The sequence below is a fragment of the Hypanus sabinus genome, chromosome 5 (genome assembly GCF_030144855.1).
Source record: "Hypanus sabinus isolate sHypSab1 chromosome 5, sHypSab1.hap1, whole genome shotgun sequence".
NCBI classification, from domain to species: Eukaryota; Metazoa; Chordata; class Chondrichthyes; order Myliobatiformes; family Dasyatidae; genus Hypanus; species Hypanus sabinus.
In genome coordinates, this window is record NC_082710.1 from 121723 (window position 1) to 138720 (window position 16998).

The following is a 16998-nucleotide window of genomic DNA, read 5'->3' on the forward strand; positions in this document are numbered from 1 at the left end:
CATTCAGAAGAGTTATTGCTCCTTTCCTGTTTCTGACTTCCAGCCACACTGACTCAGTAGACCATCCCTCCATGACTTCCTCCTATTCTGCGGCTGTGACACTATCCCTAATTAGCAATGCCACACCTCCACCTCTTTTGCCTCCCTCTCTGTTCTTCTTGAAACATAAGGACTTATCAGGACTATCCTGATAATTGATCTTAGTCCTATAGGTTCATTAGGGTTAGGGTTAGGGTTGATGCTTTCTGACCTGCTGAATTCTTCCAGCATTTTCTAGAAATTGTACATAGTATAATAGTACATAGAATTCTTCAACTACTGCACAGAGTTTTGCCATCTTAAGAAGTTCCTTGATGACTCTGCCATAGTTGGATACATCAGCAAGGGAGATGAGGCAGAGTACAAGGCTACGGTGGGAATCTTTGTCACTTGGTGTGAGCAGAATAATCTGCAGCTTAATGTGAAAAAGACTAGGGAGCTGGTGGTGGACCTGAGGAGAGCTAAGGCACCGGTGACCCTTGTTTCCATCTAAGGGGTCAGTGTGGACATGGTAGAGGATTACAGATACCTGGGGATATGAATTGACAATAAACTGGACTGGTCAAAGAACACTGAGGCTGTCTACCAGAAGGGTCAGAGCCGTCTCTACTTCCTGAGGAGACTGAGGTCCTTTAACATCTGCCGGACGATGCTGAGGATGTTCTACAAATATGTGGTGGCCAGTGCTATCATGTTTGCTGTTGTGTTCTGGGGCAGCAGGCTGAGGGTAGCAGACACCAACAGAATCAACAAATTCATTTGTAATGCTAGTGATGTTGTGGGGGTGGAACTGGATTCTCTGATGGTGATGTCTGAAAAGAGGACGCTGTCCAAGTTGTATGCCATCTTGGACAATGTCTCCCATCCACTCCATAATGTACTGGTTAGGCACAGGAGTACTTTCAGCCGGAGACTCATTCCACCGAGATGCAACACTGAGCATCATTCCTGCCTGTGGCCATCAAACTTTACAACTCCTCCCTCAGAGACTCAGACACCATGAGCCAATAGGCTGGTCCTGGACTTATTTCCACTTGGAATAATTTACTTATTATTATTTAATTATTTATGGTTTTATATTGCTATAGTTCTACACTATTTTTGGTTGGTGCGACTGTAATGAAACCCAATTTCCCTCCAGATCAATAAAGTATGTCTGTCCGTCTGTCTGTAGTGGTACAGAATCCTGTGTATATGGTCTGGTACATCACTGTTTATTTTGACATAATTTCAAGTTTCATGTTGCTGCTTTGGAAAATCAAAAAGAAGCACAAAATAGCAGTGATTGCAGATTTAACTGTTCTTTGATTTAATTATCGATCATTGCTTGCAGTGTTGGCACGAGAAGCCAAAAGCATTTGTGGGAATTCTCGTTCATCTGGCTTTTGGAAAATAATTATATTAGTCAATTACACCAGGTTTCGCAGAGGGGGGAGGGGCAGGTATGGGCACGAAATGAGTCGCACAAAACTTTGGATCATCAGCCTAACGTCACCGGAAGTTAATCTTGTGCACCAGAAAAGTTCGCCCCTTGGCCCTTCAATTTGAACCTTCAAGCCGATATAATTCAGCGAGCACTGCATTACTTAGCCGGAGCTAGACTCGGACAGGATGAAACTTATGCCTCGGTCTCTCGGAAACCGCAGCACAGACAACTGCAGCCTTAATATCCTTGGGACCTCCAGCGCCGTGGACAGCAGCAAAGGTGATAGCGACGAGCTACTACTGCTACCTTCTCAACGGCCTCCAAGGTCAGGGTGGTCATCGCCTTGGCCATCATCTTGTTCTCCTCTTACCTCAACCTGAGCGTGCTTTGCGATACCCTAAAGAGAAAGGGTAACGGGAGGTCCCACATCAGAACGCTGATCGTCAATTTGTCCTGCGCTGACCTGCTGGTCACTTTTATCGTGATGCCGCTGGACGCTTCCTGGAACATCACGGTGCAGTGGTTGGCCGGTAGTCCGGCCTGCAAACTCCTCATGTTCCTCAAACTGTTTTCCATGTACTCGTGTGCCGTTGTCATTAGCCTCGATTGCTACTGTGCTATTCTGCGGCCACTGGACATTAGCAGAGCTAACGAGAGGAACCACACCATGCTGATCGGGGCTTGGCTTCTGAGCGGCGCACTAGCAACACCACAGGTAATGCATAATTTCCTCTGCATAAACACAAGAGATTCCGCTAATGCAGGAAATCCAGATTAACATACACAAAATGTTGGAGGAACTCCACAGGTCAGGGATCCTCTATGAAGAGGAATAAAGAGTCGATATTTAGGGCTCAGATGAAGGGTCTCGGCCTCTTATTCTTCTCCACAGATTGCTGCTTGATCTGTTGCTCCAGCACTTTGCGTATGTTAATACCCACTGCACGTTTAACATGCAGATGGGACTAGTTTAGATTGCATGGACCAGAGGGACTGAAGGGCATGTTTCCGAACATGCAGCTAAAAACCATTAAAATGTAATATTGGAGATAGGCAAATGGACTTAAGCAAAGATCTGTATGGTCATCTCTGCATGGAGCCAAAAGAAATGGGAGTGATCTTACATGAATTTTTTTGCTCCTGTACTTAAGAAGGAAATGGACACAGAGATTATAGAACTATAGAGTATAGATTATAGAGTAATTAATAGACTATAGAGAACTATAGATTATAGAGTAATTAAGTCTGGAGTATGGAAAAGGAGGTGTTTGCTCTCTTGCAGTAAATTGGGGTGGGTAAATTCCCAGGGCTTGATAAGGTGTTCCTTTGGACTCTGTGGGAGGCTAGTGCAGAAACTGCAAGAGCTTGGCAGAGGTATTTATACAGTGCTTAGCCACAGGTCAGGTTCCAGAGGACTGGACCATCGCCAATGTTGTTTAAGAAAAGCTGTAAAAGTATGACAATAAATTATAGACTGGTGAGCCTGACACCTGTCTTTGTTAAATTGTTGGAAGGTGGTAAAGGGAACAAGATATGTAAGTATTTGGATCGACAGGGCCTGATTAGGGATAGTTAGCATGGCTTTGTGAGTGGCAGGTAATGAAGGATGATGAAGGAAAGGCAGTGTATATTGTCTACATGGATTTAGCAAGGCTTTTGACAAAGCCCAGCATGTGACACTGGTCCAGAAGCTAATCAATTGGGATTCAGGATGAACCAGTCATATGGATTCACCATTGGCATAGTAGGAAAAGCCAGATGATTGTCCCTCTGCCTAGAGGTATGTGACTGATAGTATGCCACAGGGGTTGGTGTTGGGTCCATTTTTGTTTATCATCTATATTAGTGATTTAGATGATAATGTGGTAAACTGCATCAGTAAATTTGCTGAATAAAGATGTAGTGGACAATGAGAAAAACTATCAAAGCTTGTAGAATGATCTACAGTATTTGAAAAATGGGTTGAAAAATGACAAATGGATTTTATTATTTAGAGATACAGTGTGGAAAAGTCCCTTCAACCAATGAGCAGTGCTAATTAGCAGCCCACCTATTTAACATTAGCTTAATCACAGGACAATTAATGTATTAACCGGTAGTCTTTGGACTGTAGGAGGAAACATGCAGTCACAGGGAGAAGGTTGAAATTCCATACAGACAGCACCGAATTGAACTCCGAAGCCTGGATGCCCCAAGCTGTAATAGCATTGCAGTAACCACCATGCTACTGTGGTGCTGAAATTTAATGCAGACAAGTGTGAGGTATTGCACTTTGGCAGGACGATACAGGGTAGAACTAATGCAGTGAATGGCAAGGCACTGACGTGTGTGATAGAATAAAGGGATCAGGGAATACAAATCCATAATTCCTTTAAAGTGATGTCACAAGGAGATAGGGTTGTAGAGAGAGCTTTTGGTACACTGGCCTTCATAAATGAGACCAGTGAACACAGGAGTTGGGTTGTTATGATGCAATTGTATAAGATGTTTCTGAGATCAAATCTGGAGTATTGTGTTAGGTTCTTGTCACCTCTCTGCAGGAAAGAAATCAACAGTGGAGTGGAAAATTTACAAGAATGTTGCAGGTCTTGAGGATCTGAGTTACAGGGAAAGATTGAGTAGGTTAGGACTTCATTCTCTGAAGGGTAGGAGAATGAGGAAAGATTTGATACATATACAAAATTATGAAGGGTATTGATGGGGTAAATGCGGGCTTTTTACCTTGAGGTTGGGTGAGATTACTGTAGAACTAGATGTTATGGATTAAACATAGAAAACCTACAGCACAATACAGGCCCTTCAGCCCACAAAGCTGTGCCAAACATGTCCTTAGCTTAGAAATTACCTAGGGTTACCTATAGCCCTCTGTTTTTCTGAGCACCATGTACCTGTCCAGGAGTCTCTTAAAAGACCCTATCATATCCGCCTCCACCATCGTCGCCGGTAGCCCATTCCACACACTCACCACTCTGTAAAAAAACTTAACCCCTGATATCTCTTCTGTACCTACTTCTGAGCACCTTAAAACTGTGCCCTCTCGTGCTAGCCATTTCAGCCCTGGGAAAAAGCCTCTGACTATCCACATGATCAATGGGTGTCATCATCTTATACACCTCTATCAGGTCACCTCTCATCCTCCGTTGCTCCAAGGAGAAAAGGACGAGTTCACTCAACCTATTCTCATAAGGCATGCTCCCCAATCCAGACAACATCCTTGTAAATCTCCTCTGCACCCTTTCTATGGTTTCCACATTCTTCCTGTAGTGAGGTGACCAGAACTGAGCACAGTACTCCAAGTGGGGTCTGACCAGGGTCCTATATAGCTGCAACATTACCTCTTGGCTCTTAAACTCAAACTTCAGCTTTATGCTTGGAGTCATTGTCTTGCTGGAAAACAAATCTTCTCCCAAGTCGCAGTTCTCTTGCAGACTGCAACAGGTTTTCTTCCAGCATTTCCCTGTATTTTGCTGCATTCACTTTATGCTCTACCTTCACAAGCCTTCCAAGGCCCGCTGCAGTGAAGTGTCCCCACAGCATGATGCAACCACCACCGTGCTTTACAGTAGGAATGTGTTTTTCATGATGTGAAGTGTTTGGCTTACCTAGAACATAGCGTTTAGTCTGATGGCCAAAAAGCTCAATTTTGGTTTCATCAGACCATAGATCCTTCTTCCAGCTGACTTCAGAGTCTCCCACATGCTTTTTGGCAAACTCTAGCCGAGATTTCATGTGAGTTGCTTTCAACAGTGGCTTTCTCTTTGCCACTCTCCCACAAAGCTTGTGAAGTACCTGGGCAACAGTTGTTATGCATGCAGTCTCTCCCATCTCAGCGACTGAAGCCTCCAGAGTTATCATAGGTCTCTTGATGGCCTCCCTCACTAAAACCCTTCTTGCACGGTCACTCAGTTTTTAAGGACAGTCTATTCTGGGCAGATTTAGAGCTGTGCCATATTCTTTCCATGTCTTGCTGATTGACTTAACTGTACTCCAAACAATATTCAGTAACTTGGAAATTTTCTTGTATCCATCTCCTGACTTGTGCTTTTCAAAAACCTTTTCACAGAGATGCTTGAAGTGTTCTTTTGTCTTTATTATGTAGTCTTTGCCAGGATACGGACTTAACAGCAGTTGTGCCTTCCATATACAGGTGAATTATTGAAACACTTTGACCGCACACAGGTGATCTCCATTTAACTAATTATTTGACTACTAAATCCAATTGGCTGCACCAAGTGATGATTTGGAGTGTCATATTAAAGGGACTGAATAGTTATGCAATCAATTATTTTGAATTTATATTTGTGATTAATTTAGATCAACTTTGCAGAGATCTGTTTTCACATTGACATGAATATGAAACAGTCTTTTTCTGCTGATCTGTGTCAAAAAAGCCAAATTAAGTCCACTGTGATTCAATGTTTTAAAACAATAAAACATGAAAACTTCCCGGGGGCTGAATACTTTTTACAGGCACTGTATGTAGCTAGGGCGCCTCAGATGTTTGCACTGTACTGTATTTGTTAACATGGAGCAGAGAGCCAGTTTGTAAATCTGGCAGGAGCAAAGGATATTGGTAATGTCAAGGGTGGAGCAACACAGAATTGGTGTGGGACAAATGGCAGAGAAGGGGTGGGGTGTGGTGCACTCCCAGCCCTGAGACACCGGGCAAGGTCATTATTGATCCCTACAGAATGGCTCCCTGTTGTTTCCTGCTCCTTCCTCTCTCCCTTCTCCTGTGCAAAAGTCTTAGGCACCCTAGCTCTACATACAGAACGTGCCTCAGACTTCTACATAGTACTATACATTATAGTTATCTCCCAGTACTTTCAGAGTACCTGACCAGAAGGACTGCAGTGGTTCAAAGAAGTGCCTCGTATAACCAGTGCTGGGCTCCGTGGTTGTTAGAGCAGCTCAACTGGTTAATTGTTGTTTAACAAGAGTCTTTAATCTTTTAGAGTCCCTTTTGCTTTTCTCGTGAGACTTGCTCTTCATAATGTGGTTTTCTGGTGCTTTCTGTTTAAACTTCTTAACTTAATTTTGATTGGCTTGGGGATTCCATGTAACTTGCAGTATTTAAGCAGACATCTGATTTGCGCTAGTCACGGGGTCCTCATTTTGAGAATGTTAATTCTCACAGCGCTGCTCGGCCGAACCACTGATGTGTTTTTGGAATTAATATGAACAAACTCTCATCATTGTCTCTACGTCGGAGTCTGTCTTTCCTCTGCACTTGGGTTCCGTTATTGCCAGCGCACATTGTGACGACCATTTCTTGCTATTTAATTTAATTCCATTTACATGACTTCACATTGGGTAGATTTTCTCTTTGCTATCGGTACACTAGAGTTGTTCTCATACTGTTTTGGAGTCAGTAAGGATCAAAGGGATCTGCATAACCTGACAAACTTCTGCTCTGGATGCCATTACATTAACTTTCCCAGTGCTGGAGAGTTTAAAGAATAACATGTTGAATTGAGGAGCAGTGATATTAGAAGGAAGTTTGGGAGAAATATTACTGTAATGTATTATTAATGATAATATTCTTCCAAAATGCCAGTCTATTATAATTAGAATTTTCTGTTGAAATATTGATAGAAAAAAATCTGCACGTATGTATGGCATTTCAGATGTAGACCATCAGAACAAATATGATTTTAACCCCAAGATGTCCTAGTAGAGTTATAGAGTCATATGCCAGCAAATGTGGTAACGTAGGTTTGACTTCAACATTTAAGAGAGACTTAGATAGATTCGTGAATGTGAGTGGTATAGAGAGCTATAGTCAATGGGACTAGACAGATTAATAGCTGAGCATGGACTACATGGACTAAAGGTCATCTTTCTGTGCTGTAGTGTTCTTTGACTCTATAACTCATTTAACATGGGACTATGACCTTCAACCCATGGAGAGTTTGCCAACTAACAACAATGAATTTATGCTTATCAGACACTGAACTATTTTATTCTCCCCATGTTCTCAGCAATTTCTCCCCAATTCTCCCACTCACCTTCACATTAGGAACATATTACAGTGGCTAATTAATCTACAAACACTCAGACCTTTGGGCTGTAGGAGGAAACCCAGGCAGCCACAGAGAAAACATGAGAACTCCACACAGACAGCAGCAAGTACAGGATTGAACCCAAGTCATTGGAGCAGTAAGAAAGCTGCCTCACTGTACCCCCTCCATCCCCTCCTACCATATGCATAGCATTGCATAACACGTTTCAAAGTTCAAAGTAAGTTTGTAATCAAAATACATACGTGTCACCATACACCATCCCAAGATTAATTTTCTCATGGGCATTCACAGGAGAACAAAGAAACACAATAGAATCAAGGAAAACTATACACAAAGACTAACAAACAACCCAAATGCAGAAAACTTCCATGATGGTGCTGGCGATACATGCCGACATTTTGTGAGCAGTTCAGACCAATACTTCTTTTGAGCTACGTTTCTATTAGACACCTGGTAAGCATTGCTTTGTAAAATAGAACCTGTGCACTTAGTTCCTGGAGGGCAAATAGTTCCTCTGATGTCCACACATGTAGCTTAATATAGGCCGAGTACCCCTTATCCAAAATTCCAAAATACTAAACCCTCTGAAATCTGACATTTTTTGAACACTGACATGATATCACAAATGGAAACTTCCACAAGATGTTGGGAAGGTCCAAGGTGACACACAACTCTCTACTCACCACAGACAGTTCTGAGATGTGACCTTACACATGTAATGAACAGAAGTTAATGAAAAATAGAAAAACACTACGTAAAACAAAAATTGAAAATCTCGATGTGTATTGAAAGAGTGGATTCATCAACATCAGAGCAGACATATGCCACTTAACTACATACTGATCATGAAGCAAGCAAAGATTTATCATAACAAACTGGAAATTGAGGGAAATTGTGAATATTCAGCAGACTGGTTGTAGAAATTTAAGAAAAAGTATGGTATTAAATTTTTAAAGGTTTGTGGTGATAACGCATCTGCAAATCATGAAGCAGCAGAGATATTCATTGATGAGTTTGCCAAGATCATCAGTGATGACAATCTAACATGCTGAATGGTTACATCAGTACATACTGTACATGTGATGAACCAGTGCAAGACAAAGACTGTTTACCAGTAGCACATCAATTCTGTATCAGGAATGAGGGCAATCCCAAGCTATCCCATTATATCTTCAAAAAGCTGAAATCCCAAAGCATTTTCTGGCCCAAAGCATTTAAGATAAGGGATACTCAACTCTTCTGGTCATTAATTCCCCATATTGTGTGAATGAAACTATATTAATCAGCTCATCCTACACTATGGTCTAAGATCCTTTGTGTGTAAAATTAGATTAGGTTTGAAAATATCCCTTGCTGGAAGTAATTCAAGGCAAATGGATTCAACATATCCTGAGCTATTTCACTCTAATAGATTCACTTGCGTATTATCTTCACAAAACATTGTTGTTAGAACATAGACGATAGATCGGTACATTGAACAGAGAATGTACATTGTACATTGGCCCCACAATGCTGAGCCAACCTTTTAACCTACTCCATGATCAACCTAACCCTTCTCTACCACATTGCCCTCCATTGTTCTTTTCATCCATGTTCCTATCTAAGAATCTCTTGAGTGTCCCTAATAAGTCTGCTTCCACCACCACCCCCATCAGTCTATTCCCCACACTTACTACTCTTTGTGTAAAAACCTACCTCTAATATCCCCCTATACTTTCCTCCAATCATCTTAAAATTATGCCCTCTCGTATTAGCCATTGCTGCCCTGCTGGCTGTCCACTTATCACTGCTTCTTATCACCTGTATGCAATGATAATAAACTTGAAACCTGAATGTTCTGATCCCAGTGGGCCTGTGCACCTGTATTTGTTCATTGCTGTCTTATCCAGAGTCGTTAAGCCCTTGAGCTTTCTGTTTAATCTTGTCAAGTTTGTTTTGACTGGTACATGTTTTCCCCGTACTGTGATTATTTAAAGTGGACTCCCGATTAATGCTTATTTTGGGATCCTTGTGTTTCAAGAATGATTCGTCTCACAGTGTCGCTCAGTTGAGCCACCGATGTTCTGTTGGAATTCTGTTGGAGTTGTCGTGATGGGAGATTTTAATTTCCCACATATCGAGGTTACAACGGGATATCATTAGGATGCAAAACTGGGTTGAGAAATGGCAGATGGAGTTCAACTCAGATAAGTGTGAAGTGGTTCATTTTGGTAGGTCAAATATGATGGCAGAATGTAGTATTAATGGTAAGACATTTGGCAGTGTGGAGGATCAGAGGGATCTTGGGGTCCGAGTCCACAGGACACTCAAAGCAGCTGCGCAGGTTGACTTTGTGGTTAAGAAGGCGTACAGTGTATTTGCCTTCAACAATCATGGAATTGAATTTAGGAGCTGAGAGGGAACATTGCAGCTATATAGGACCGTGGTCAGACCCCACTTGGAGTACTGTGCTCAGTTCTGGTCGTCTCACTGTAGGAAGGATGTGGAAGCCATAGAAAGGGTGCAGAGGAGATTTACAAGGATGTTGCCTGGATTGGGGAGCATGTCTAATGAGAATAGGTTGAGTGAACTTGGCCTTTCCTCCCTGGAACGACGGAGGATGAGAGGTGACTTGATAGAGGTGTACAAGATGATGAGAGGCATTGATTGTGTGGATAGTCAGAGGCTTTTTCCCAGGGCTGAATTGGTTGCCTCAAGATGACACAGGTTTAAGGTGCTGGGGAGTAAGTACAGAGGAGATGTCAGGGGTAAGTTTTTAACTCAGAGAGTGGTGAGTGCGTGGAATGGGCTGCCGGCAACGGTGGTGGAGGCAGACACTATCTCTGATCAACAATGTCACGCTCCCACCTCTTTTGCCTCCCTCTCTGTCCTTTCTAAAACATCTAAAACCGGCACTTGAAGTAACCATTCCTGTCCCTGAGCCATCCAAGGACTGTGCTGGTCATTGGGGCAAATGACACATTTCACTGTGTGTTTAGATGTTTATGTGACATATAAAGCTGATAGTTAAATCCTTTTATCTTCTCTTTCTTGAGGAGTAGATATTTTACTTACCACTTCCAGCTGGAAAACTGTGCAGCAGACCAACCATAATGTTAACGCTTTCCAGAATGGGTTAATGTACTGTAGAACCCACAGTGACAGAAACCAAGTCCAGAACGGTGCCAGAGTATAGTGACACTCTGCAAGCCGCTTTCCACAGATCTTTAACACCCTGAATAACCTCTCCCTCAGTGTCCAAAAACAAAAGAGCTGATCATGGATTACAGGACGAAAGAGATAGGCTCAGCCTGCTCAACAGCAGCGGCATTGTAGTTGAGAGGGTGAGTAGTTTCAAGTTCCTCGGTACCCACATTACGGAAGATCTCACCTGGGCTGTGTACACTGGCTGCATGGCAAAAAAAAAGCACAACAGCATCTTTTCTACCTCAGGAACTGAACAAGTTCAGCAGGGGCCCCCAAATCCTCAAGACCTCCTACAGGGGCACCACTGAAAACATAATGACTGGCTGTATCACCACCTGGTATGGGAACTGCAGCAGCCTTGATCACTGGGCACTGCAGAGAGTGGTACGGACACTCCAGCACATCTGTGGAAGTGAACTGCCCTCCACTGAGGACGTTTACAGCAGCAAGTGCAGAAAGAAGTCCTGGAAGTTCATCGGGGACACCAATCACCCCAAACATAAACTGTGTCAACTGCTTCTGTCTGGCAAACTCTACCATAGCATTAAAGCCGGGACCAACAGGCTATGGAACAGTTCCTTTCTACAAGCCATTAGACTTTTAAATTCACATGTCCGTACATTGCAACAAAGTCATAACACAAAGATTTTTACTCCCTCATGTTTGGGAAGGATGTGAGATTTTAAATAAATTCAAATTTGAATACATTTATTATACCATTGCTCTCCCCATTTTTCTAACTCAATGTACTTATATTTTAAAATTATCTACATGGACAGCCTGCAAAACAAAGATTTCACTGTACCTCAGTACATGTGACAATAATCAGTTACCAAGTGGGATATCTACCTGTGGGGACAGGATTGGTGGTAAATTGGCAAATTGGTTTATTATTGTCATATGTACCAAGGTATAATGAGGACCTTTGCTTTGCCTGCCATCTATACAGATCAGTTTGTCACAACAGTACATTGAGGTAGTTCAGAGGAAAAACATGTAACATCATGAAGAAGGTACTGCAATATTTACAAAGTAAGTTCAGTACATGCAGGCAAGAAGGTGTAAGGCCTTGAGGTATATTGTGAGGTCTGGAGTCCTTCTTATCATAGAAGAGGTCCATTCAAGAGTCTGATAGTAGCTGTCACTGAGCCTAGTGAAATGTGTTTTCAAACTTTTGTGTCTTCTGCCTAATGGAAGGGAGAAGAATAGAAAATGTTTTAGGGTCAGAGGAGGAGGGCAGGTCATTGCTCATGTTGTCTGCTTTACCGAAGCAACGAGAAATCCCTGGAGAGTGTACTTTGAAAGCTGGCAGAAGTTCAATGGGCTGAATAGCCTCCTTGCCTGATATACAGAAATAATATCTAATTGTATTCAGACATTAACCCAAAACATTTATCACTAATGGTATATTTATGGTGGTTTCATTGTGAGGAAGCGCCAGGAGAGAGCTGATCATGAACTAGGCTCTTTGTCAAGAGGGATATGAATCCTGCTCTCCATGCTGGTATAAAAATGTTTTACCCCCCACTTAATTCACTCATATTAAGCTCCTCTCTCTGTTGTTTTAATGAAGATAGATTTGACATTTCCATTAAATACTGGTGAGAAAGGAATTAGATGCAAGTGTTTTAAGCATTTAGATGATAACCTCATAGCCACTCATTTCTCATTACTACTGCTCATTTCCCCGAGTTTCTCTGAAATTCAGTAACTCCCAGTCAGTCGTGAGGCATAAATTAGTCTCAGGCAGTAAAGGACAGTGGCCAATGGTAAATCTGTAGCTTGATACACTCTTACAATGAAGTCAGTCTATCCCCACCTATATCCTTTGTGGTAATCTGTATCAAGGAGCATCTGGATTGCTGTTCCTTTGCTTTTTGTGGTACCACTGATCTTGTATCTGAAATTCAATGAAATATGAAGGACTGAAGTAAAATGTACAGCTTGAGAGACTTGAGGTGAGATACAATTTGAAATAGAACAACATTATTCAACGGTTGGTAGGTCATGTCAATAAAAGGCTAAGCCTCAAGTCTCAGATTTTTTTTCTTTATTTACTCAATTTTTTTTCATCATCTGCCAGACTTTAACCATTTCTGCACTGCCCTGATTTTCAATTCAAGAAATCTGAGCCCTAATTTCCTCTCACTAATTGTTTTGTTAAACAATACACACAGTGGCCACTTTTTTTTAAGGTACTTCCTGTACCTATTATGGTCATGGTCTTCTGCTGCTGTAGCCCATCCACTTCAAGGTCCAAAGTATTGTGTGTTCAGAGGTGCTCTTCTGCACACTGCTGTTGTAATGCGACTTTATCTGAGTTACTGTCATCTTCCTGTCATCCTGAATCAGTCTAGCCATTCTCCTCTAACCTCGCTCATTAACAAGATATTTTTGCCTAACAAACTGTAGCTCACTGGGTATTTTTTGTTTCCCATACCTTTTTCTGTAAACTCTGGAGACTGTTGTGGACGGAAGTCCCAGGATATCATCAGTTCCTGAGATACTCAAACCACCCCATCTGGCACCAATAATCATTCCACATCAAAGTCGCTTAGGTCACATTCCTTCTCCATTCTGATGTTTGGCCTGAAACACTACTAGTCACTGGCAGCCAACCCGAAAAGGTTTCTTTTATTCCCACTCACTGCCTCCTACCAATCAGCCAATGCTCTAACCATGCCAGTAACTTTCCTGTGATACCATGCACTCTTAACTTGGTAAGCAGCCTTATGTGTGGCATCTGATCAAAGGCCTTCAGAAAGTCCAAATGTACAACATCCATCACATCTGTGCGCAATCATAATCGGATGAAAAATGGACGTGGGAGCACGGAGGAGTATCTGGAAATCTCCAGGAAGACCTTCTTCCTGCTGCTGCTGTTGTGAGGTCTGGGCCTCTGCTGGGAAGAACAGGCCCCCAGTCCTTGGGGTTGCGTTGCCAATGGCTGTTGGCGGGTGCGTCTTAATATGCTCAGCAGAGGATGGTGCTCAGAGAAGCTGTGCTGGAGGGGATGGTCGGAGGCTCAGAGGCTCGACGGACTCGGAGTCCGCTGCGGCCGGAGTGCTTTCACTGTGTGCTGTGACTGTGAGGCTGGGTTTGACGGAGCTTTCACTGTGTGCTGTGACTGCGAGGCTGGGTTTGACGGAGCTTTCATTGTGTGCTGCATCTGTGAGGCTGGGTTTGACGGAGCTTTCACTGTGTGCTGTGACTGCGAGGCTGGGTTTGACAGAGCTTTCACTGTGTGCTGTGACTGCGAGGCTGGGTTTGACGGAGCTTTCATTGTGTGCTGTGTCTGTGAGGCTGAGTTGGGTGGCGCTATGGAAGTCCATAGCAGGGGTATTCTCTTCTGCTGCCTGCGTGGGATGATGAGTCTATCGGGACCCTGAGGACCTGTGGAAACTGTGTGGTGGTTTCTTTTGAACTTATAGTCTTTTAACATCTTTGCACTATTTTTACTGTGCCCATGGTCTGTTTTTTTTATCAATTATGCTATTGTTTGCACTGTTGTAACTATATGTTGTAACTATGTGGTCTTGTGCAGGTCTTGTAGCTTTAGTTTTTAGTCTTGTTTTGTCTGGTGGAATTGGAGCTCCTTTCTGAGGAACGTGCTAAGATGGTAGTGTGATATTAATACGCAGCAGCCTCTCCAGACTCTGGATTGGGGATTGCTAAACGTTATGTGGATTTTCTGGTGTAGTCTGTTTTATTACGTGCTTTTGTGATATCATTCTGGAGGAACATTGTCTCATTTTTTAACTGCATTGCATTTGTGGTTTCTAAATGACAATAAACTGAACCTGAATCTGAATTTAACCTACATGTAATCTCCTCAAAGAATTCCAATAGGATCATCAGGCAAGATTTTCCCTTAACCAAAACAATGCTGACTTTGTCCTGTCTTGTCCATAGTCACCAAGTACTCCATAATCCCATCCTTAACAATTGACTCAACACCTTCCCAACCACTGAGATCAGGCTAACTGGTCTATAATTTTCTTTATGCTGCCTTCCTCCATTCTTAAAGAGTAGAGTGAGATATGCAATGTTCCAGTCCTCTGGCACCATGCCAGAGTCCAATGATTTTTGAAAGATCATTGCTAATGCCTCCACTACTAGTGTCCACAGTGAAGACTGATGCAAAATATTCACTTAGTTCATCTGCCATCTCTTTGTTCCTTGTTTGTATTTCCCTAGCCTCATTCTCTAGTGGTGAATGAGTGGAATTCTCTACCCAGTGAAGCAGTGGAAGCTACCTCAGTAAATATATTTAAGACAAGGTTGGATAGTTTTTTGCATAGTAAGGGAATTAAGGGTTATAGAAACATAGAAAATAGGTGCAGGAGTAGGCCATTCGGGCCTTCGAGCTTGCACCGCCATTCAGTATGATCACGGCTGATCATCCAACTCAGAACCCTGTACCTGCTTTCTCTCCATACCTCCTGATCCCTTTAGCCACAAGGGCCATATCTAACTTTCTCTTAAATATAGCCAATGAACCGGCCTCAACTGTTTCCTGTGGCAGAGAATTCCACAGATTCACCACTCTCTGTGTGAAGAAGTTTTTCCTCATCTCAGTCCTAAAAGGCTTCCCCTTTATCCTTAAACTGTGACCCCTTGTTCTGGACTTCCCCAATATTGGAAACAATCTTCCTGCATCTAGCCTGTCCAATCCCTTTAGAATTTTATGCGTTTCGATAAGATCCCCCCTCAATCTTCTAAATTCCAGTGAGTATAAGCCTAATTGATCCAGTCTTTCTTCATATGAAAGTCCTGACATCCCAGGAATCAATCTGGTGAACCTTCTCTGTACTCCCTCTATGGCAAGAATGTCTTTCCTCAGATTAGGGGACCAAAACTGCACACAATACTCTAGGTGCGGTCTCACCAAGGCCTTGTACAACTGCAGTAGAACCTCCCTGCTCCTGTACTCAAATCTTTTTGCTATGAATGCCAATATACCATTTGCCTTTTTCACCGCCTGCTGTACCTGCATGCCCACCTTCAATGACTGGTGTACAATGACACCCAGGTCTCGTTGCACCTCCCCTTTTCCTAATCGGCCATCATTCAGATAATAATCTGTTTTCCTGTTCTTGCAACCAAAGTGGATAACCTCACATTTATCCACGTTAAATTGCATCTGCCATGAATTTGCCCACTCACCTAACCTATCCAAGTGACCCTGTATCCTCCTCACAGCTAACACCGCCACCCAGCTTTGTGTCATCCGCAAACTTGGAGATGCTGCATTTAATTCCCTCGTCTAAATCATTAATTTATATTGTAAATAACTGGGGTACCAGCACTGAGCCTTGCGGTACCCCACTAGACACTGTCTGCCATTCTGAAAAGGTCCTGTTTACTCCCACTCTTTGCTTCCTGTCTGCCAACCAATTCTCTATCCACATCAATACCATACTCAAAATACTGTGTGCTTTAAGTTTGCACACTAATCTCCTGTGTGGGACCTTGTCAAAAGCCTTTTGAAAATATAAATATACCACATCCACTGGCTCTCCCCTATCCACTCTACTAGTTACATCTTCAAAAAATTCTATAAGATTCGTCAGACATGATTTTCCTTTCACAAATCCATGCTGACTTTGTCCGATGATTTCACCTCTTTCCAAATGTGCTGTTATCACATCTTTGATAACCGACTCTAGCACTTTCACCACCACCGATGTCAGACTAACCGGTCTATAATTCCCCGGTTTTTCTCTCCCTCCTTTTTTAAAAAGTGGGGTTACATTAGCCACCCTCCAATCCTCAAGAACTAATCCAGAATCTAAGGAGTTTTGAAAAATTATCACTAATGCATCCACTGTTTCTTTGGCTACTTCCTTAAGCACTCTGGGATGCAGACCATCAGGCCCTGGGGATTTACCTGCCTTTAATCCCTTCAATTTACCTAACATCACTTCCCTACTAACATGTATTTCCCTCAGTTCCTCCATCTCACTAAACCCTCGGTCTCCTACTATTCCAGAAGATTATTTATGTCTTCCTTAGTGAAGACAGAACCAAAGTAGTTATTCAATTGGTCTGCCATGTCTTTGTTCCTTGTGATCAATTCACCTGTTTCTGTCTGTAAGGGACCTACATTTGTCTTGACCAATCTTTTTCTTTTCACATATCTATAAAAGCTTTTACAGTCAGTTTTTATGTTCCCTGCCAGCTTTCTCTCATAATCTTTTTTCCCTTTCCTAATTAAGCCCTTTGCCCTCCTCTGCTTGTCTCTGAATTTCTCCCAGTCCTCAGGTGTGCCACTTTTTTTTGCTAATTTATATGTTTCTTCTTTGGACTTGATACCATCCCTAA

The 16998-nt window shown here is 42.5% G+C and overlaps 1 protein-coding gene across 1 annotated transcript in view; it reads left to right on the forward strand.

The window, feature by feature from the left end:
- The window catches only part of LOC132393865 (gonadotropin-releasing hormone II receptor-like), a 174279-nt gene that overhangs the window by 14258 nt on the left and 143023 nt on the right, over nt 1–16998 (forward strand). Inside the window, exon 2 of the mRNA XM_059969259.1 lies at nt 1752–2180. Within this exon, the coding sequence (XP_059825242.1) occupies nt 1752–2180 (429 nt within the window). The remainder of the gene's footprint in view (nt 1–1751; nt 2181–16998) is intronic.